General features: G+C 44.2%; 1 protein-coding gene across 1 annotated transcript in view; it reads right to left on the reverse strand.

Moving 5' to 3' along the window:
* EXOSC10 (exosome component 10) overlaps positions 1-22,445 on the reverse strand; it is a 57,510-nt gene that overhangs the window by 5,665 nt on the left and 29,400 nt on the right. Inside the window, exons 12-23 of the mRNA XM_082274526.1 lie at positions 18,024-18,172; positions 17,885-17,935; positions 14,721-14,832; positions 13,521-13,568; positions 13,368-13,443; positions 13,150-13,256; positions 9,510-9,614; positions 8,386-8,460; positions 7,886-7,979; positions 7,702-7,775; positions 4,279-4,453; positions 4,110-4,171 (exon numbers count right to left, since the gene is read on the reverse strand). Of these exons, the coding sequence (XP_082130652.1) occupies positions 4,110-4,171; positions 4,279-4,453; positions 7,702-7,775; positions 7,886-7,979; positions 8,386-8,460; positions 9,510-9,614; positions 13,150-13,256; positions 13,368-13,443; positions 13,521-13,568; positions 14,721-14,832; positions 17,885-17,935; positions 18,024-18,172 (1,128 nt within the window). The remainder of the gene's footprint in view (positions 1-4,109; positions 4,172-4,278; positions 4,454-7,701; positions 7,776-7,885; positions 7,980-8,385; positions 8,461-9,509; positions 9,615-13,149; positions 13,257-13,367; positions 13,444-13,520; positions 13,569-14,720; positions 14,833-17,884; positions 17,936-18,023; positions 18,173-22,445) is intronic.

The following is a 22,445-nucleotide window of genomic DNA, read 5'->3' on the forward strand; positions in this document are numbered from 1 at the left end:
AGTAGTTTGTTTGAAATCTTTGCACATTTATAAAAAAAAAATAAAAAAAAGGGATCACATGTACATACTGTAAGTACACACAGCCTTTGCTCAATACTTTGTTGAAGCACCTTTGGCACCAATTACAGCCTCTTTTTTTTTTTTTAGTATAATGCTACAAGCTTGGCACACCTATTTTTGGGCAGTTTCTCCCATTCTTCTTTGCGGGACTTCTCAAGCTCTATCAGGTTGGATGGGGAGCGTTGGTGCACAACAAGTTTCAGATCTCTCCAGAAAATTGGGTTCAAGTCTGGGTTCTGGCTGGGCCACTCAAGGACATATCACAGAGTTTTCCCGTAGCCACTCCTTTGTTATCTTGGCTGTGTGCTTAGGGTCGTTGTCCTGTTGGAAGATGAAACTTCGCCCCAGTTTGAGGTCCAGAGCACTTTGGAGCAGATTTTATTCAAAGATGTCTCTGTAAATTGCTGCATTCATCTTTCCCTCAATCCTGACTAGTCTCCCAGTTCCTGCTGCTGAAAAACATCCCCACAGCATGATTCTGCCACCGCCATGCTTCACTGTAGGGATGGTATTGGCCAGGTGATGAGCGGTGCCTGGTTTCCTCCAGACAGGACGCTTGCCTTTCAGGCCAAAGAGTTCAATCTTTGTTTCATCAGACCAGAGAATTTTGTTTCTCATGGTCTGCGAATCCTTTAGGTGCCTTTTGGCAAACACCAGACGGGTTGTCATGTGCCTTTTACTGAGGAGTGGCTTCCGTCTGGCCACTCTACCATACAGGCCTGATTAGTGGAGTGCTGCAGAGATAATTTTTCTTCTGGAAGGTTCTCCTCTCCACAGAGAAACTCTGGAGCTCTGTCAGAGAGACCATTGGATACTTGGTCACCTCCCTGGCTAAGGTCCTTCTCCCCCCATCACTCAGTTTGGCTGGGCGGCCCACTCTAGGAAGAGTCCTGGTGGTTCCAAACGTCTTCCATTTACAGATGATGGAGGCCACTGTGCTCATTGGGACCTTCAATGCTTCAGAAATGTTTCTGTACCCTTCCCCAGATCTGTGCCTCAATACAATCCTGCCTGAGGTCTACAAACAATTCCTTGGACATCATGGCTTGGTTTGTGCTTTGACATGCCCTGTTAACTGTGGAACCTTATATAGACAGGTGTGTGCCTTTCCAAATACTGTCCAATCAGCTGAATTTACCACAGGTCGACTCCAATCAAGTTGTAGAAACATCTCAAGGATAATCAGTGGAAACAGGATGCACCTGAGCTCAATTTTGAGTGTCTTGGCAAAGGCTGTGAATACTTATGTACATGGCATTTTTTTTTTTTTTTGTAAAATTGCAAATATTTTAAACAAACTTATTTCATGTTGTCATTATGGGGTATTTTTTGTAGAATTTTGAGGAAAATAATGAATTTAATCCATTTTGGAATTTTGGAATAAAGCTGTAACATAAAAAATTTGGAAAAAATGAAGCACTGTGAATACTTTCCGGATGCACTGTATATCTTCAAATGCATGCAACATAAACCTCTGCTTTTTTATTTTATTTAAAGATGTGTCACAGATACAAGAGAAAGACAACTTTGCACAGCATACAAACGGTGTTAAAGCTTAATAAGCACAACCAATACTCCTTGCTGGATTGCGATATACGAAGGCAGGTACAAAATGCCATAAGAAAAATGGAACAATTGTATATAAATGAAAGGAACCCTTCAAACAGACTGTGTTGAAGGCAGACTTGTTTGAGGGAGGATACCCTCCAATTTCTAGAAGGATCTAACCCGTCACAAAATGAAGTCTAAATCGGGATAAATAACACAGATCTGTGCACACCACTTTTTTTTTATTTTTTAAAGAACTAGAGAAGAAAGAGATGAAGGAGGAGGAGAGAAAGAGGAAAAAAAAAAGGAGAGGGGTGTTTGGCAAGAACTAGGGAGAGGATTAGGGAGGAGGGGGATGGGTATGTCACCCCCTGGGAGTCAACAGCACCAATCAGGCAGTGGAAATAAACCTCTGCTTTTAACAAAACCAGTTGAAAACTTTTGTTAGCCAGCTGCTTTAGTGTTCTGGTGATTTTTTTTTTTTTTGTTTTACAAATAAAACTAAAGCGAGCCTATAAGAAGAACAACCACCTATCCAATGGGCCATGTCCTAACATGCTGTTGCAGTGTTCCAGATCTCCGTTCACTGCTAGTATCCACCATTTCTGATTATGTTGGATACCTTCTTCTCTGCTATACGCTGTGGTTCCTCCCACTAGTTGCCTTCTTCAACTTCAACACAATAGAATGTAGAGGCTGGCAGGTGGAACCACAATGCATGGTAGGAAGAAAAAGGCAAGTATAAAAAAAAAAGACAAATGGTGAAATTCTAAAACCGACAGATGTTAACTATTATATATCAAAAACGCCCCTGACGACGTCATCGCTAACGAAACGCGTAGGGAGGATACTAGACGTGTGACGTCATCGCACACCGGGACATGGCGGACATATTTGAGGTTGGAAACAATTGGTCTCCAGGCGACAACTGCAATTTAAAAACCTGTCAAATGTGAGTTTGAACCATTGGAATAAAATCTTTTATTTGAACGTACGACCCCATGAGATGTCCATTTTTTATCTATGAGCCTCTGGAGAAGTTCTGAGTGATTTAGTGCCATATTTTGAGGATCCTTGGGAATCAAAGAGTCTGTGTACTACTTGCCAAAGGATAGTGTCAAGATCTTTTGACCTTCTGTATAGGGGGTCCACATCCTGGGGTAAGAGGCAGTGTGTTTGGTGTTGGCTCTTCTTGGACTTCTACTCAAGTTCCCTTCGCACTTGCGTCTGTTTTTTATTCTATCTTTTTAGATTTATTGGACTTTTAACAGCAGTGCTGCACTTTGTGATATTAGATGTTAACTATTCCCTACTTTAACCACTTAAGCCCTGGAAGATTTTACCCTCTTCCTGAATGGGCCTATTTTGCGATTCGGCACTGCGTAACTTTAACGGACAATTGCGCAGTCGTGCGACGCTGTACCCAAATGAAATGGACGTCCTTTTTTCCCCACAAACAGAAACAGAGCTTTCTCTTGGTGGTATTTGATCACCTGTGTGATTTTTTGGTCATGCGCTATAAACAAAAAAAGAGCGACAATTTTGCAAAAACAACAATATTTTTCACATTTTTTTTATATGAAATTCCCCCCCCCCCCCCTAAAAAAATTTAAAAATCTAAATTTAACATTTTAGGCCAATTTGTTTTCTGCTACATATGTTTGGTAAAAAAAAAAAAAAAAAAAAAAAAAAAGCGTATTTTGATTGGTTTGCGCAAAAGTTTTTGCGTTTACTAACTAAGGGAAAGATTTTTGTCATTTTTTTTTTGTTTAACGAGTAATGGCGGCCATCTGCGATTTTTTTTTTGCGGTACTGCGACATTGCAGCAGACAGATCGGACCCTTGACTGACATTTTTGACACTTTTGGGGGTATCAGTGACATTACTGCAGTAATCAGTGCTATACATATGCACTGTTACTGTAAAAATGACACTGGGAGGGAAGGGGTTAACTTTATTGTAGAGGGAGGGGTTAAGTGTGTCCCTAGGGGCTTGTTTCTTACTGTGATTGGATGTGGCTTTGTGTGTAACAGCAGAGATCAACGGTCCTACATAGCAGGACCGAGTGATCAGTGCTTTTACACAGGGGAGAGTGACAGGCGGCTGTGTTTACATTAGCCGCCTGCCTTTCTCCCTCTCTACCCGACGATTGCGAGTGACCGGTGGACATCGGGTTCGCAGGTCACACGCGCCGGCTTCTTCGGGTACGTCAGTACGTCACTTTGCCTGGGAGGGGCTGACCGCCACCGTATATAGTCAGGCAGCAGTCGGCAAGTGGTTAATTCTCGCTCTATAATATATACACGCACAATCTTAGGAAACAGCACCAACTTAGAATAGTAAAACCTCAAATACAAGAAAATCCTCCACACAGAGGGAAAAGTGGCACCTTGATCTGTCACCTCCTATTAGGGCCCTGTCACTTTAACATGCATACAAAGCATAAAGCAGAGCCCAATGCCGGGATACAGAAAATATTTAAGATCATTTATAGTACGTACTTTTCCTGACTGTGCTTGTCTATTGGGGTCAAACTCGGGCCGACCTTCCACACGGCTACTACCTGTATGGGAAACAAAATATTTCAAGGGTCAAGCTTGGAGAGGAGTACAGAGATGAATGACAGGAGTAATTCCTGCCCATGAATGACCTACATGGAGTACCACTCACCTGCAAACACCTTGAAATCCGACTTGCTGTAATCGAAGGGAGTAAAGGGAGCCTTGGCCACAGCCGCTTCCTCATCGGTCTTCTCCGTGTGTTTTAACCTCTTTTTGTCTGATTTCTTGGTCTCAGATCCTGGCTCGCTGACTATTCTCTCACGCTTCCTGCCTGCATCCTCCTGCTTTGGAAAAGAAAGAGGCATATAAATCCAAGAACAAAAAACATAATACATTACAGTTTACCAGGCTGTCTATGTGGTGGGTGCTCTAGTTTCTTTTTCACAGTGAAGTGGTCTTAACCACTTCAATACTGGGCACTTTCACCCCCTTCCTCCCCAGGCCAATTTTCAGCTTTCAGCACTGTTGCATTTTGAATGACAATTGCGCGGTCATGCAACGCTGTACCTAAACCGAATTTATGTGATTTTTTCCCCACAAATAGAGCTTTCTTTTAGTGGTATTTGATCACTGCAAGGTTTTTTCTTTTTTGCTACACAAATAAAAAAAGACCAAAAAGTTTGAAAAAAAAAAAAAACTTTTGTTTACGTTATAAAGTTTTGTAAATAGATACGTTTTTTTCCTGCACTGATGAGGCTGCACTGACAGGCATTGATGAGGAGGCACTGATGGGGTGGCACCAATATTCAGCACTGATATGTAGCACTGATATGCAACATTGGTGGGCACTGATAGGCGACACTGATGGGCACTAATATGTGGCACTGATATGCAGCATTGGTGGGCACTGATAGGTGGCACTGGTGGGCAGCACTGATAGACACTGGTGGTCGGCACTGATAGATTGCAATCATAGGCAGCTCTGATGGGGAGGGCACTGAAAAGGTCCCTGAGCACCGATTGCCATCCCTGGTGGCCATGGGTGGGCATCCCTGGTGGGCAATCCCTGGTGGCTCAAGTGGCAACCCCCCCAAGGGTCTGCACTGGTAAGCAATGCTCTGGTTACCAGCACAGAAACCCCCCCCCCCCCCGTCAGGAGAGCTGCAGATCGGCTCTCCTCTACTCGTGCCTATCTGGCACGAACTGAGGAAAACCGATCAACGGCACTTCCTATTTACTGTGAGACCAGCTGTGATTGGACACAGCTGGTCACATGGTAAAGAGCCTATGTCATTAGGCTCTTAACCGAGATCGGAGATACGGTGTGTCAGAGTGACACACCGCAGCACCGATCGCCGCTCCATCCTGCTTGACGTCATATGACGCCCAGTAAGGATAGTACAACCACTTTGCCGCCGTCAATTTATTAATTATTTATAGGGCGGGCGGCAAGTGGTTAAAGAGGCCCTTCAGCCATTTCTTAATCTTTCCATCTATTAAATCTTCTGCTCTTCTTGTTTTAAACTTTGGATAGTAAAACATTTTTTATCTGACAGTAAATACCTTATACAGCCCACTTCCTCTTGTCTGGTAATAAGCCTAGGCTAATGACATCATTCACTGCTCTCTCACTCTCATAAAAGTTTGCCAGCAGGGGAGGAGGGATGAGTCATAGGACAGCCAAGGAGAGCTGAAGAGCTGGATGAAGGCGGAGATAACAGGATACTGTAGAGATCCATGAGTATTCATCGAGAGGAGAAATGTGCAGGCAGGCAAGGAGTGTGTGTGTGTGTGTGTGTGTGTGTAAATTCAGGAAGTGAACAGGTAGCAGCTTCAGCTGCCCACAGTTAAAATGCCTGCAGCCAGGCTTAGTGGAAGGAGATTTCTGCAGCATATTTGGCAAGTATAGAGTCACAGTATATATAAAATTATATTCAAAGTGGTTGGACGGAAGCTTCAGAATGGCAAATATATTTTTAACACAAATTATGTGAGCAGACTGCAGTTCCTCTTAAAATTTCCCCTGGCTAAAAACACACTTCCTAACTTAGACAGGCTATATAAATATAGAAGCTCCACTATATGATCTGGCACTTGTATCATAAACCAAGCCCACAACAAAGGGGATTCTGTACCACCGTATTACATGAATTTCCTGCATGTCGGTGTTGCGACTTTCCCCTTTTCACACACCAGTTTACTGCACCGGCTGAAACACAGAAGAGTGGCAACCGCTGTTGACGGAACAGCCACCTAGATCTGTATAAGCTTTTCTGTATATTATAAACCAGTGTACTCCTTTTAACCACTTCAGCTCTGGAAGGTTTAACTGCCTTCGTGACCAGGCCATTTTTTTGCTATTTAGCACTATGCTACTTTAACTGGTAATTGCTCGGTCATGCAACACTGTATCCAAACTAAACTTATATCATTTTTTCACATAAATTTAGCTTTGGTATTTGATCACCACTGGGTTTTTTGGTAATATAAAAAAGACCAAACAGCTTGAAAAATTTAAAAATTTACTTTTTGCTATAACACATCAATTGAAAAAATAAAAATGAATAAAATTCTTCATAAATATTAGCCAAAATGTATTCTGCTACATGTCTTTAGTAAAAACAAAAATTCCAATAAGTGTATATTAATTGGTTTGCATGATAGTTATAGCATCTACAAACTATGGGATATATACTGGAATATTTATTTTTTAATACTACTTATGGCGCAGATCAGGGACTTCTAGTGGGACTTCGATAGTGTGATGGGAAATCTGACACTGACACTTTGGGGGGGGGGGGGGGGGGGGAGAAGGATTAACCGCCACAGACATTACAAGTGACACAGTGATCAGTGATAATACTTTACACTGTCACTGTACTGACACTGGCTGGGAAGGGGTTAACATCTAGGGCAATCAAGGGGTTAAATGTGTGCTTATGTGTTGCTTTTTACAACATATCTGCTGGTGTTACATAGTTACATAGTAGGTGAGGTTGAATAAAGACAATAGTCCATCCAGTTCAACCTGTGTAGGTGTGTGTGGCTGTACTCATCTCACATACCCCTGAATGTTCTGATCCTTGAGATGTAAGTCTAAGAGTCTTTTGAAAGCCACCATACTACCCGCGGAAACCACCTCTTGTGGTAGAGAATTCCACAATCTTGTAGCCCTAACAGTAAAGAACCCCCCACGTTGCCTGTGGTTAAAACGCTTCTCCTCTAATCGCATTGTATGCCCTCAAGTCCTCATGAAATCCCTTCGAATGAACAGCTTTTTTTCTAAGCTGTGTTGGTTGTCAAGTTCCGACCTTGAATCATTGGCCGGAACTTTGATAGACTCCCGCTGTGTGCAATCACAGCAGGTGTCGGCGGGGGGTGGGGGGCAAGAGGCACGTATCAGTATGCCGCTTTGCCAGCATGGACCACCTGTCCACAGTACATTTTAGGCAGTTGGTTCGGCAGTGGTTAAATCGCTTACAAAGTGCCAATTTTTATATATGGAGGAGTATCCAGGATTAAGAAAATAATTTGTAGGGTTTTAAAAAAAAAATAAAAATACATTTTTAGAGTAATTTTAATATTTACTTACCAATGCCTGCTCACGCACAGACGTCTGATTGGCAGCATTGTTCTTAAACTCTCGTTCAGCCTTCTTCCTGGCAGCTGTAAACAGATATGACCAAGATGAAAGGAAACTGCAAATCCTCCATCAATAATGTTCCCCTGAATGCTGCAAGCCACTGCATTCACCCCCCCCCCCCCCAAAGAGTTACCCTTTTCTGCCAGCCTCTTCTGTTTGGCCTCTTCCTTGGCCTTTGCTTCCCGTTCTTGTTGCGCTATACTCACAAGCTTCCAGCGGTTGCTGATCTAAAGAAGGAAGGGAAATTAGAGTCAGATTTGGAGTTAAGAGACCATTCAGCATGGTTAGGAACTGTGCTATCACAATGTGCTCAGTGGTTCCATGCTTACTTTAGAACACCAGTACATAGGTTTTAAAGAATTTTTCAAGTTGTACCCCAAATATGTGTTACATAATGCAGAATACACTGCATGCCATAGTCTAGTTCATTGCTATGCTAGCCATGCACCTCACATATCTTTATATTAGCCCTCTACCTCCCTACAGCTAAGTACGTTGTGACAAACAAACAGATGAATGGACACAAAACATATCAGAACCATGACCTAAGTTAGACATTTATTTTGGGCCTTTATTTGTTCCACGGATATTTGGGGGTTTTCTGAGTAAACATAACTTGTTAAACTTGTTCACCTCAAACATTTTTGTGTTAGGATCCAGCTTGGCTTCCTGAGAAGCATGGGCACCTCGGATGTCAGATGGAAGGAACTGAAAGATGAAAGAATTACATTTCAGTCAAGAGTAAATGCATTTTCTTTCACATAAAATAATCATTTACCTAAAAGTAATTGTAAAGTCTTGCTTATTATTTTAATTAAACAAAGACTGGTTTATACTTACCTACTCTTCGCAATGGTATTGCACAGAGTGGCCCCTTACCTCCTCTTCTTGGGTCTCCTGCCAGACACTCTCTGCTCCTTCTCTTCTCCGTGTGCTCCCATAGCAAGCCGATTGCTATGGGGCACACATTTTGGCTCGCTCTAGAGCTGAGCTGTGTGGCTCGGCCCCACCCCCCTCACTGGATTTGATTGATAGCAGTGGAAGCCAATGGCTCCCACTTCTATCAGCAAATCCTGTGAGACCAGGAGGAGGGGGAGAGAAGACTTGCAGCTGGGCACAGCGCTGGATTGATAAAAGGACAGGGCAGCGTAAGGGAGGGGGTAAAATGTAGTTAAAGTTTACCTAATGCAGAGAATGCATTACAGGAGAAGTTCACCGTTCATAACACGTTAAAGGTTACACCCATATTCAGGGTGTAATATGTTACAAACAGACCGGTCACCGCACCTCTCCGATCCCCACTGTGACAGCTATGACCGTGACAGTTCTTCTACCCCCCTCCGCTGGCAGTCACAATTTTAAAAAATCATGGCTGACCGGGGCGCCACCCGGCTCACTGATTGACAGTGCTCTGGGCATGGAATACTAAAAGGTCCAATAGCCTTTACGGCTGTCAGCTTGTAGTCTTCATTGAACTACCACAGCGCTGTGCAGCGCCATGGTAGTTCATTAATGCTGTCTTGTCAGATGGGATGAACGGGTAAGGAGACACACTGTCAGATCTGCTGGAGACCTACATGGCACCTGCTGATTGCTGGTGCAATGCTTTACAAGCTCCAACAAAAAAAATTAAATGAAATGTACAAATTCCTTCTGCAAAAAGCGAACTTATCCTTTAAGGAAAAAAACCTTTAGTGTTTAGAACCACTTTAAAACGTGACTGGTCTTCTTTAGATGTTCATGCACAGATAACTTACCATACGGAACGGGTTGTCAAAAGACTCCATTATACTTCTGGCCTTTTGCTTTGCTACCGAGATGTTGCTTATATTCTCCATTGTTTCATCAGAATCATCCGAATCCTGAGGAGAACAAAAGGAATTTGTGTATTTCGGATGTAAAAAACCTTGTTACAACAACAATCAGACAGGCTTCAGAAAAAGAAAACATGCCATTTGGAGTGGCCCAGTCAAAGCCCAGACCTTAACCCCACAGAGATGCTGTGGAATGACCTCAAGAGCTGTTCACACCAGACATCCTACAAATGTGTCTGAACTGAAGCAATTTTGTAAAAAGGAATGGTCAAAAAATCCTCCTGAACATTGTGCGGGATTAATCCAAAGCTACTGAATGTGCTTGCTGCCAAAGGAGGTTTGACCAACTATAAGGATTCACTTTTTTCCTCCTGCACTGTAAATTTTTTAATAAAGGCACGAGAAATAAAAAAAACGTGTTATCAGCTTAAGCACATTGTGTTTGTTTATTGTTGCGATTTAGATGAGAATCAGATCACATTTTATGGCAAATTACTGCAGAAAACCAGTAAAATCCAAGGGGTTCACATACTTTCTCTTGCCATTGTATCTGTATTATCAGGCTATACCTCAATTAATAGCCGCTTAACCGCTTGCTGACCGCCGCAAGTACATATACTGCGGCGGTCAGCCCCGGCCAGGCAAAGTGACATATATACGTCACTAGCCTGACACCGGCTTGTGAGCCAATAGCGGGCGGGCGTCCGCTGAGGTGCGCACCCGCCCCGGCTCGTTCACTAAGGAGTCCGTGCGTGTGACCAGCGGACCCGATGTCCGCCGGTCACTCGGCAATCGTCGGTAGAGAGGGAGAAAGGCAGGCGGCTAATGTAAACAAGCCGCCTGTCATTCTCCCCTGTGTAAAAATGGAGATCAGATGGTTCTACTATGTAGGACCGTTGATCTGTTTTTACACTAGTAGCCATGTCCAATCACAGTTAGAAACACGCCCCTAGGACACACTTAACCCCTCCCTCTCCAATACAGTTAACCCCTTCCCTGCCAGTGTCATTTTTACAGTAAGTGCATATATATAGCACTGATTACTGTAGTAATGTCACTGGTAAACCCAAAAGTGTCAAAAATGTCAGTCAAGGGTCCGATCTGTCCGCCGCAATGTCGCAGTCCCGAAAAAAAAAAAAAAAAAAATAAAAAAAAAATCGCAGATCGCCGCCATTACTCGTTAAAAAAAAACACACCATAAATGACAAAAATCTTTCCCTTTGTTAGTAAACGCGATAACTTTTGCGCAAACCAATCAAAATACGCTTTTTGCGATTTTTCTTACCAAACATATGTAGCAGAAAACAAATTGGCCGAAAATGTTAAAAAATTTTGGATTTTTACATTTTTTTGGGGGGAATTTCATATAAAAAAAAAAATGTGAAAAATATTGTTATTTTTGCAAAATTTACGCTCTTTTTTGCTTATAGCGCATTATAAAAAAAAAAAAAAAAAAAAAAAAAAAAAAAAAAAAAAAAAAAAAAAAAAAAAAAAAAATCGCACAGGTGATCAAATACCACCAAAAGAAAGCTCTGTTTGTGGGGGAAAAAAAGGACATCAAATTTGTTTAGGTACAGCGTCGCACGACCGCGCAATTGTCCGTTAAAGTCACGCAGTAAAAAAGTCCCAAAAAACCCCCTGGTCAGGAAGGGGGTAAAATCTTCCGGGGCTTAAGTGGTTAAAGACCGCAATCCATACATTTATGTTGCAGCTTTCAAGTGATATACCAGGATGATGCCTGCACGTCAGAGCGAAAGCAATAATTCTAGCACCGGACCTTCTGTGTAACTCACCATTGGTAAACTGAAAAAGGCTTTTAAATTATTGCCTATGGAGATTTTTAGACACCGTAGTTTGGCACCACTCCGCGAGTGCGCACAATTGTAAAGTGTGACACGTTAGGTAACTATTTACTCGGCGTAACATCATTTATATTTTAGCAGAAAATTGGATTTTTGACTTACCATTTCTCTGATGTTCATTGACGGACACCGCTTCTGATCTTTTTAATCATTGCGTTATACTGTCCCCTACAGGAGTAGGACACTAGCCAAAAAAAAAAGTGACTATGCCAATGGGCAGTCCCAGGGGGTATACTGACTCTCTCTGCTATAGGTACTCAGTTTTGTTACAAGCAGTGTCAGAAGAATTACAACTACACAGAGGGGTGGATGATGGGTCTGTCAATGGACATCAAAGAAATGGATTTTACAGTAAGTCAAAAATCCAATTTTCTCTTTGGTTCATTGACACAGCTCCTCATCTTGTTAACCATTGGGACGTCCCAAAGCAGTGTTAAAAGATGAGGGATGGGAAAAGCGAAAAATAAATTCCCAAGGCTAACTATAGCCAACCAGCTAAAAAGGAGCTCAACCAAAACAACTAGAGCTCACCTGTAAAAAAAAAACGTACACCCTCAAAGAGCAACCTGCAAAACCTTGCGGCCAAAGGAAGCATCCGCAGATGCAAACACATCCACTTTATAGAACTTTGTGAAAGTGTGCACTGACGACCAGGTGGCCCCCTTGCAAACCTGCGTCACTGACACCTGATGACGGATGGCCCAGGAGGCACTGAGACAGGGAAAGGAGGAACCTGATCCTTGATGGAATAGGTCTGAATTAACGTCTGTCTGATCCATCTGGCCATCAGCGCCTGGCGTTCCACAGCCAAGCAGTCAAAGCCAGCGACTGTAAAGCAGGATGGAAGATTGGCCCGGAGATTCCCAGAGAGGATCCCGTGACTAAGCCACAAACCTCTGCATCTTTCTGTTAAACCGAGACGCCAACAGATCCACCTAGGGGATGTCCCACCGGAGACATAACTTATGAAACACCTCCGGATGAAGGGACCACTCTTCTTGGTCCAATTCCTGCCGACTGAGGTAATCAGTTTCCCACCCCGGTGTAAGAGAAGTTCAGCTGGACCCAAACAGGCATTAGCAAGCATGCACAAGCACATTGAACAAGGAGAACGTGCCAAACGGCCTATTTAAGCTGAGCAATGACAGGAGCACATTGCCGAGTGGTCTTTCAGCTTGTTCCTGTTCACCGATGCCCTGATCTGCTTCCTGTTTATCTGTGTTGACTCAGCCTGTCCTCGATTCCCCTCTGGATTCCTGCCTGCCTACCTACCTGTGACCTCAGCCTGTGTTTGACCCTGCTCCTGTCTCATGCCTTCGCACCTCGCTGCCAGACTGTGTACCGACTTTGGCTTGTATCCTGACACCGCTTCTGTCAGGTTGAACGGGAAAAAAAAGTGACAGATCCATGCATCAACACAAGCAGTGTTTGACGTAGGGATCTCTCCTGCTGAGACACTGTACTCTGCCTCCTCCCTTACCCCCCCCCCCCCCCTCCAAAATGCACTGATCAGAGCTCACAGCCATTGACTGCTAGCACTGACTGAATGCTGGTTTTAAAGTATGCCCTTTTGAGAGAAGCCGGTTCTGTTGTACTTACAGCTGTACACATGGACTGAAAATCGGTCGGTTCCTGCTGAACCAGCTGATTTTTGGTGCAAGCCAGGCCTTAAGCTGGTTACTGACCCCACCTCCCCCCACACCACTACCAGTAATACTTACATTGAATATAGAGATAGAAGCACGTGCTAGTACTTTGACAGGGCTGAGCGGTCTTGCAGGGGCTGGCTCCTCATCATTAAATAGGCTGCCGGCTGCTAATGGTACCACTAGGGAAACAAATTATACAGATTTAAGGTTTTAAAATTGATGAAGAAAACGTTAGGACAAACGTTAGGACAAACAATTTTACAGATGAAGGTAGTGGTCAGATGTCTCACCTGCCCCAGTGTAGGGATCATGTAGAAATGGAGAGTAGGTTGTGTCATGTGGCCCGAAAAGCTGGTTCTCCACTTTCTGAGTCGGAAAAGGAAAGGGGGTTACACAGAGTAGGTCACTAAATTGTACTAACTGCAGACGTATATGAAACTTACCTCGATATTTGGCATGGGACCTTTCTTCTTTGTTGAGCTAACTTCTGACTGTAACAAAAAGACAAAACTGTATTAATATATTCATATAACCTGCCCAACACAAAGGCTAGGATGGTCCAACACTGGTCATGTAAACCAAGCATGGTGGCACAAACTAGTGCTATCCTATACTGTTGTGCTATGTGGCACCAGTACTCTGATTGGCTTGCAAAAGATAGACAAATTTGTAGCTAATGGGAGTATCCTATCACGTGAAGGATGACCTTCTCCGATTGCTTAAAGGCTACGACCACCTTTTAGAAAAAATAAATACACACATTCATATTTGCAGGAAAAAATGTGTATTCATTTATTTTTTCCAACTAGGAGCCTGGAAAGTCTTGCACTTGTGATCAATGGGGTTCAGGTGCAATGCCAGAGTCCTGCACACTCCTCCTGCTCCTGTATTAAGTTACTGGCTTTCAGTGGCAGAGCTGGAGACAGTGTCAATGGACTACGAATGTGGTCATTTCAGCACTTGTGTTCCACTGAGAACGACATGTGTCTTCCATGATGGCAGAAGAGACTTGTAGTTTATTCATTCACAGATTTCTGTGAATGAGCATCTCGGCTGTGTGGTTTGAGGGTGAGGGTCAAATTTGCACCATGTTAAACCCTAAGGCTCCGTTCACATGTAGGCGTTTTGGGGCGTTTTTGGGGAATTTTTCTGCTCTAGGATCAGCTCTCAAAACGCCCAACAAGACAAATCCTATTCATTTCAATGGCCCCTGTTCACATCTGAGCGTTTTGACGCTTTGAGCAAAACACCCAACGCTCCAAAAAGTACTTTAGCTTCTTTTTGGGCAGATTACAGGCGTTTTCCATTGGTCTCTATTCAATCTAAAAACGCCTGCACAAAAAACGCCTGTAAAAACGCCTGTAAATCGTGGTAAAAATCGCGGTAAAAAACGCGCGAAAATGCTACGCTCAGGTGTGAATGTGGCCTAAACAATTGTAACACGGTGCAAAAGGTGGCATTAGCTTTTAAAAAAAAGTTAGTTTCCTTCAACAAATACTCCCATGCTCTGACTGGATACAGGCAAGTCTTGACCTACAAATGCGCCAATGCTGTGAATGGCTGCAGGCTGGTCCAAAAAAAAAAAAAATGTTCTAGAGACCTGCAGTTCATTAAATTTAAAACATTTACGTAATGCTCTGTACCTTCAGTAGCGGGACCTCTCTGGCTTTCTGAATAAGCAATATTAATTCATTTATTTGTTGTCGCACAAGAGGTGGCACTGGGTTACAGCAAGCGATGATGCCCTGTGGCTCCCTACACACAAAAAAGAGACACACACAAGTAATGTAAAAACAGATTTCACAGAGAAACACTCCAAATAAAATGCACTTTAATAGAGTCAGATAAAAGATCTTTTATCTTGGGGTAACTGTATACACCTTGAAGTGTTATTAAACCCTCAAAGACAAAGTATATACTGTATGTAACAGCAGAATTCACACACTTCTCATATTGCTGGTGCATTTTTCTGAGTATCCCTGCTTTTCAGAACAATTTAGCAGTCACACTGATGCCTACAGTACTTCTCCTATAGTGTGACTGCACTGCTGATTAGGGTGACTACTCTGGGAATCCAGGAAGACCCCAATGTGCACTCTCCTGGCCTGGCCCATACACAAGCAATACTGAAGCCTTTACACTAAGGCCTCTTTCACACAGAGTGGACCGTATTTTGATCCGCTCCGGCACTTTTTTATTTTTTACGGACACGGATGACACTTTTGTCATCCGGTCTGTATGTCCGCATATCATCCCATCAGTTTGCGGATGATATACGGACATAATGGAAGCAGTGTTCCCTTTAAGGTGCGCGCGTGCGCGGTCGCGCAGTGGAAATTACGTCCCGCGCAAGCACCTAGTTAGACGGCGCAGCCGCAGACGGAGCGGCCAGGGAGCAGAGCGTGCACCCCGAGAGCACGCCCATCGTGTGACAATAGCGAATGAAAATTCGCTATTGTCATACGGATCCTCCTCCTGGCCAATCAGGGAGCGGGTCCTCCCGCTTCCTGATTGGCCGAAAGGCCAACTTCATGCCATTGGCCGAGGAGGAGGCGCCGGGACTCGGGAGGATGGAGACGCGGGAAGCTGGAAGCCGGGGACTGAAGACAGAGTGCCGTGACCGTCCGTGAGGTAAGTGCACGGGGTCGCGGGGGGGCATTGCTGTGGCACTCTGCAGTTTATTGGGGGCATTGCTGTGGCACTCTGCATTTTATTGGGGGCATTGCTGTGGCACTCTGCATTTTATTGGGGGCATTGCTGTGGCACTCTGCATTTTATTGGGGGCATTGCTGTGGCACTCTGCATTTTATTGGGGGCATTGCTGTGGCACTCTGCATTTTATTGGGGGCATTGCTGTGGCACTCTGCATTTTATTGGGGGCATTGCTGTGGCACTCTGCATTTTATTGGGGGCATTGCTGTGGCACTCTGCATTTTATTGGGGGCATTGCTGTGGCACTCTGCATTTTATTGGGGGCATTGCTGTGGCACTCTGCATTTTATTGGGGGCATTGCTGTGGCACTCTGCATTTTATTGGGGGCATTGCTGTGGCACTCTGCATTTTATTGGGGGCATTGCTGTGGCACTCTGCATTTTATTGGGGGCAATGCTGTGGCACTCTGCATTTTATTGGGGGCAATGCTGTGGCACTCTGCATTTTATTGGGGGCAATGCTGTGGCACTCTGCAGTTTATTGGGGGCAATGCTGTGGCACTCTGCAGTTTATTGGGGGCAATGCTGTGGCACTCTGCAGTTTATTGGGGGCAATGCTGTGGCACTCTGCAGTTTATTGGGGGCAATGCTGTGGCACTCTGCAGTTTATTGGGGGCAATGCTGTGGCACTCTGCAGTTTATTGGGGGCAATGCTGTGGCACTCTGCAGTTTATTGGGGGCATTGCTGTGGCACTCTGCAATTTATTGGGGGCATTGCTGTGGCACTCTGCAATTTATTGGGGGCAATGCTGTGGCACTCTGCAATTTATTGGGGGCAATGCTGTGGCACTCTGCAATTTATTGGGGGCATTGCTGTGGCACTCTGCAATGTATTGGGGGCATTGCTGTGGCACTCTGCAATGTATTGGGGGCATTGCTGTGGCACTCTGCAGTTTATTGGGGGCATTGCTGTGGCACTCTGCAATGTATTGGGGGCATTGCTGTGGCACTCTGCAATGTATTGGGGGCATTGCTGTGGCACTCTGCAATGTATTGGGGGCATTGCTGTGACACTCTGCAATGTATTGGGGGCATTGCTGTGACACTCTGCAATGTATTGGGGGCATTGCTGTGACACTCTGCAATGTATTGGGGGCATTGCTGTGACACTCTGCAATTTATTGGGGGCATTGCTGTGGCACTCTGCAGTTTATTGGGGGCATTGCTGTGGCACTCTGCAGTTTATTGGGGGCATTGCTGTGGCACTCTGCAGTTGATTGGGGCAAGCTGGTCACTCTGCATTGACGTCCCCCCCCCCCCCCCCCATTGCTCAATCTAAAGGTTTGCGCTCAGAAATTTTTTTATTTGCTCAGCTCAGTAAAAAATTAGAGGGAACATTGAATGGAAGTCTATGGAATTGCGGATGTCAGCCGATGACACCGCTGACATCCGATTTTGCGTCCTGTTTTTTAAACGGAAGAAAAATAGGGTTCTGTTCTGCTCCAAAAAACGGAACAGAACTGAAAGGACGCAAATTGGATGTCAGCAGATGGTCATTCGCTGACATCCGCAATCCCATTGACATGCATTATGTCCGTATATCACCCGCAAATGGATGGGATGATATACGGACATACGGAACGCCCGTGTGAAAGAGGCTTTAAACACTGCCCTGCTTCTCCCACCAGGACAGTGATTGACAGCAGCTTCCTTTAACCACTTTAATACCGGACACTTTCAACCCCCTTCCTGCCCAGGCCAATTTTCAGATTTTAGCGCTGTCACACTTTGAACGACAATCGGTCATGCAACACTGTTCCCGAATAAAATTTTTATCATTTTCAGCTATTTTATGGAATTTTTGTTTGTTTTACCACACAGGTTACCTATTAAAGTGATGATCACTGTATAAGCAATCATTTCTCTGTGTGCTGGCATCCATTCATAATCGCTGCGATAGGCCACATCAATTACATGGCACAGGGATGCAGTGATTGGCTCTTGTACCATGTGATCACTGTGACCAATCACAGGGATCAAAGTAGAAAACAGTGGTATCATGAATGACAGCAGTTTACTACTGGACACACGACTACAGCCTAATACAGACAAGGGATCCATTTGGCCTCATTACCATTAGTGGGGATAAACTTACTTGGGAAGCTCCTCGGAGATCTTCAGCATCATGTGATTGGGCAAGACATACCTGAAATGGCACACAAAATGGTGATGAGAAACCCTAAACACAATAAAGAGCTTGTTCCTGCTTGGTTTACTCCTCTGGTTGTCCCTACCCTGTACTTTCATCCTCCTGGCGTGCCATCTTGTCCCTCCAGGCATACAAGAGACGGAAGGCTGACAGCTGCTGTGTGTTGAGGTGCCTCTTCTGCTTGTGGTACAGCTCCAGATAGGATTCATCTGTGAAGATGGGTTTCACAAATTTCTAAAAAAATAAAAAAAACACCACACACCATAAAAGAGAGATCTGAATATTAAAAGTGTAAGTAAACCCAAATGATAAAATTATCTTTTTGGTCCCTTTTGGGGAACCAATATCCTCACCAGGCCTAAATCTACAAAAAAAAAAAAAAGAATTACAAAATCAATCAAAAATAAAGCCCAAGAAAAACATCCATTCTTCAAAGGACACTAAACTCAATATTAATATTTTTCAGTAATCTTTTCCTAGAGCTCTGATTACGCCACCTGTTCTTACAATGGACTATTACTGCAGACCAGATGGCGTGGCCTCTACTGATCATGACAGGTGTTCTTTAATCTGAGGGACATGTGGTCACCTACAGGCCAAGTACCGGAGCTGAGGGGGGAAAAGAGCATAAAGAGCATAAAGCTGGGATTATGAAATGATTGAAAAAAAATCCAAATGAAAGTGTCAATTGACTATGTAGCTAAAATCATCTCTAAAAGGTTTTTTTTTTTTTTAATTTTAGCCAAGACTAGTTTGGCTACCCTGCTTTAATCCCTAAACACAGTGAACATATACAGTTTTGAACTAAATACATATCTTTGGAAACTAAATAAAATTATCCAACTTGTAACGTGTATTGCCAACTGTAAGCCTTTCTCTGCTACTGACGCACAGTAAGTAAAATGTTGGCAGCAGTAGATTTTATACACACTCCATGTGTAAATCTGACAAGCAAGCTGTAAGATGGAAGCGATCAGTCACCTGTACAGCTGCCCAATTGCTACCACACACCTCAGCAACAGCTGATCCCCAAACATGCGCCCCTGATAGGTTTCCCAAGCTCCCACTAGCAGAACAGGAAACTGGCATGGCGGGTGCCCCTGGGTAGAGGGGAGGAAGGCCAGAGAACATCCATTCATTGCCCTCCCCCTTCCTGGAAGGGACGTGTAAAACATTACTTCTGGGTTCTGTCGTCAGTTTCTATGACCGCTATGGTTAGGGAAGAAGCTAATGGAGTGATCTGCACTCATATGGCGCTTTTCCACTGCATGGAACCGAACGGTACAGCTCGCTTTTTTGCTTTTCCACTGCTGGTACCGCATGGTACGGTGTAGGAACGGTTTGGTATGGTATGGTATGGCGGCGCTTTTCCACTGCATGGAACCGAACGGTACGGCTCTGAAAAACAGTACCTACTCAATTGTGGTTCCAAGCGTACCGTACCGGTACTAAATTCCACAACCCCTCCCATGCAGCCTGATCGGTCCTCACTACAAGGCAGTGATTGGTCAATAAATCATCACTGTCATTGTTTATGCGGCAGTAGAGGCGGTGCAACCACAGAGTAATTTTGCCCACTACTTATCAGTACTATAAACAGTGGAAAAGCAAACCATACCGTACCGTACCGAACCGTTCCAACACCGTTCCATGCGGTACCAGCAGTGGAAAAGCAAACCGGCCAAGCAGGGCCGAGTAGAGCCGAGGCGGTACTTGCAGTGCCATTAGCGAATAGCTTCAGTAAAAGGAGGCACTTATTTCAGATGATTGCAAATGAGCAATCATATGGCGCTTTTCCACTGCATGGAACCGAATGGTTCGGCACGCTTTTTTGCTTTTCCACTGCTGGTACCGCATGGTATAGTGTCGGAATGGTACGGCGGCGCTTTTCCACTGCATGGAACCGAACGGTACGGTACGGCTCTGAAAAAACAGTACCTACTCGATTGTGGTTCCAACAGGTACCATAACTGGTACCATATCCCACAATCCTTTGCATGCAGTCACTTCTAGCCACTGATTGGTCAGAGAATCCCACCCACCCCGTTGTTATCCCACCCACTTAACTTTAGTACTACTTTAGTGAAAAAGCAAACCTATACCGTACCGAACCGTTCAAACACCGTACCATGCGGTACCAGCAGTGGAAAAGCAAACCGGGCCAAGCAGGGCCAAGTAGAGCCGGGCCAAGCAGGGCCAAGTAGAGCCAAGTAGAGCCGGGCCAAGCAGGGCCAAGTAGAGCCGAGCCGGTACTTGCAGTGGAAAAGTGTCAATAGAATTCTAGGATGCGTCACTAGAGGGATCACCAGAAGAAGGACCTGATTCCACTATACAGATTTTTAGTGAGATCTCATTTAGAATACTGGGGTTGATTTACTAAAACTGAAGAATACACAGTCTGGTGTAGCACTGCATAGAATTCAGCTTCCATGTTTTTTTGTCAAAGCTTAACCACTTTAAGACCGGGCCTATTTTTGACACTTGGTGTTTACGAGCTAAAATCTTTTTTTGCTAGAAAACTACTTCGAACCCCCAAACATTTTTTTTTAGCAGAGACCCTAGATAATAAAATGGAGATTGTTGCAATATTTTTTATCACACCGTATTAGCGCAGCCGTCTTCCAAAAGCAAATTTTTTGTGAAAAAAAAAAAAAATCACTTTTTTGAATTAAAAAATAAGAAAACAGTAAAGTTTGCCCATTTTTTTCCCATAATGTGAAAGATAATGTTGCGCCAGGTAAATAGCTATCCAACATGTTATGCTTCAAAATTGCGCACGCTCGCGGAATGGCGACAAACTTTGGTGCTTAAAAATCCCACATGTGACACTTTAAAAATTTCTACAGCTTACCAGCTTAGAGTTACAGAGGTCTGGGGCTCAAATTATTGCTCTCGCTCAAACGATCGTGGCGATACCTCATGTGTGTGGTTTGAACACCGTTTACATATGTGGACGGGGCTTCCATATGCATTCGCTACTGCGTGCAAGCTAACGGAGACAGGGCGCTTTAATTTATTTCTTTTTTTTCCCTATTTTATTTATTTATTATTTTTGATTTTTACAGTTTAAAAAAAAAAAAAAAAATTGATAATTTTTATTCCTATTCCTTGTAATAGAAATAGCCATGACAGGACCTCTTTATTGTGAGATCTGTGGGGTCCAAAAGTCCTCAGATCTCACAAGTATACAAAAAAAAAAAAAAAAAGAAAAAAAAAAAAAAAAAACGGCTCTTTAAGCCGGTTGCTAGGCAACGAAGTTTGACGTCGCTCTGATCCTCCAAGACCATAGAGTCGAGTGAGGTCAATCCTTCCCTCACTCGACTTCCTGTCTAGGAGGATTCGGGAGCGGATCGTTTTCCCCGCTGCCGGCGGGTCCGGTAAGCGGGGAAAAGGACCAGGATGCGGCAGGAGGGGGGGGGGCACCTCTTCCGCCGCACCATTAGGGTGATCCCGCCGCTGGGACCACCCTTACCTTTTATATTTTAGGATACCCTTTTAATAGCGCCTGTCCACTTTGTTGATTTATATTTTTTTCTAGTCTTTGCTTTGCAGAGACACAGGATCGTCCCTTCCCCACTGTAAGAACTGAGCTACGCCTTGTTGACACAGTAAAACACAGAGGACTGAGATATGCCCAACGATCGAACGTGTGACGGAGGAAAAAGTCTCCGATACCCGCAGATCAGCTTCTGCTGTGAATTATCACAGCAGCATGCCCCCTGCAGGTGGAAATGCAAAATCAAGTGTATATATACGCGATTCTGCCCAAAGCTGCTGCCCTATAGCAGTAAGAGTGCTAAAGGCGGTCAGCAAGTGGTTAATATGTAGAGTCTGGAGCAGAGAAGGGAAAAGGGAGATGATTGAAACCTTCAAATACATCAATGGGGTTCCGGCCTCAAAAACGACTTTGGGCCATCCGCTTGCTGACATTCACCTGAAAAACAAATGGATAGTCCAGATTTTCTTTTTTTCTTTACTTACCTTGTTATTGAAGGAAATATACTTCCCTTTTTTCCACTTCCTTCCTCTGTGGCCGCGGCCCGCGCCGTCTCTTCCTGCCTGCATTGACTCCTGGGAGCTGAACATCATCGCTCCCAGGAATCAATGCGACTGCATCGGCCCCGCTTGTCACTTCTGTTGCAGGCGCGTCATTCCCTGCTAAACAGCTTCTGGGCATGATGCACCTGCACGGAAACTGACGAGCGGGGCCAGTGCAGGGCATCGTGGGATGGAAGAGGACACCGAAGAAGACGGTCTGGCTTCAGCTGCCCACACCTAAGATGGCAGTGCTGGACAAGAAATTTTCAAGGCAAGTATTTCTTCTAAAAAGGTAAGTGCAACCTTGGACAGTTCAGAGGCTATCCATTATGAAATGTACTAGCCCTGACTGTCCCGGGGTATTTTTATTGAAAAAAGCTTTCAAGGCTGGGAACTCCTCATTAATAAGGTTCAAGAGGGCAGGATTTTCAATATAAAACCAAAATCAATAACACCTGAACATGACCTT

Source organism: Pelophylax lessonae (assembly GCF_965119305.1).
Source record: "Pelophylax lessonae genome assembly, chromosome: 12".
NCBI lineage: Eukaryota > Metazoa > Chordata > Amphibia > Anura > Ranidae > Pelophylax > Pelophylax lessonae.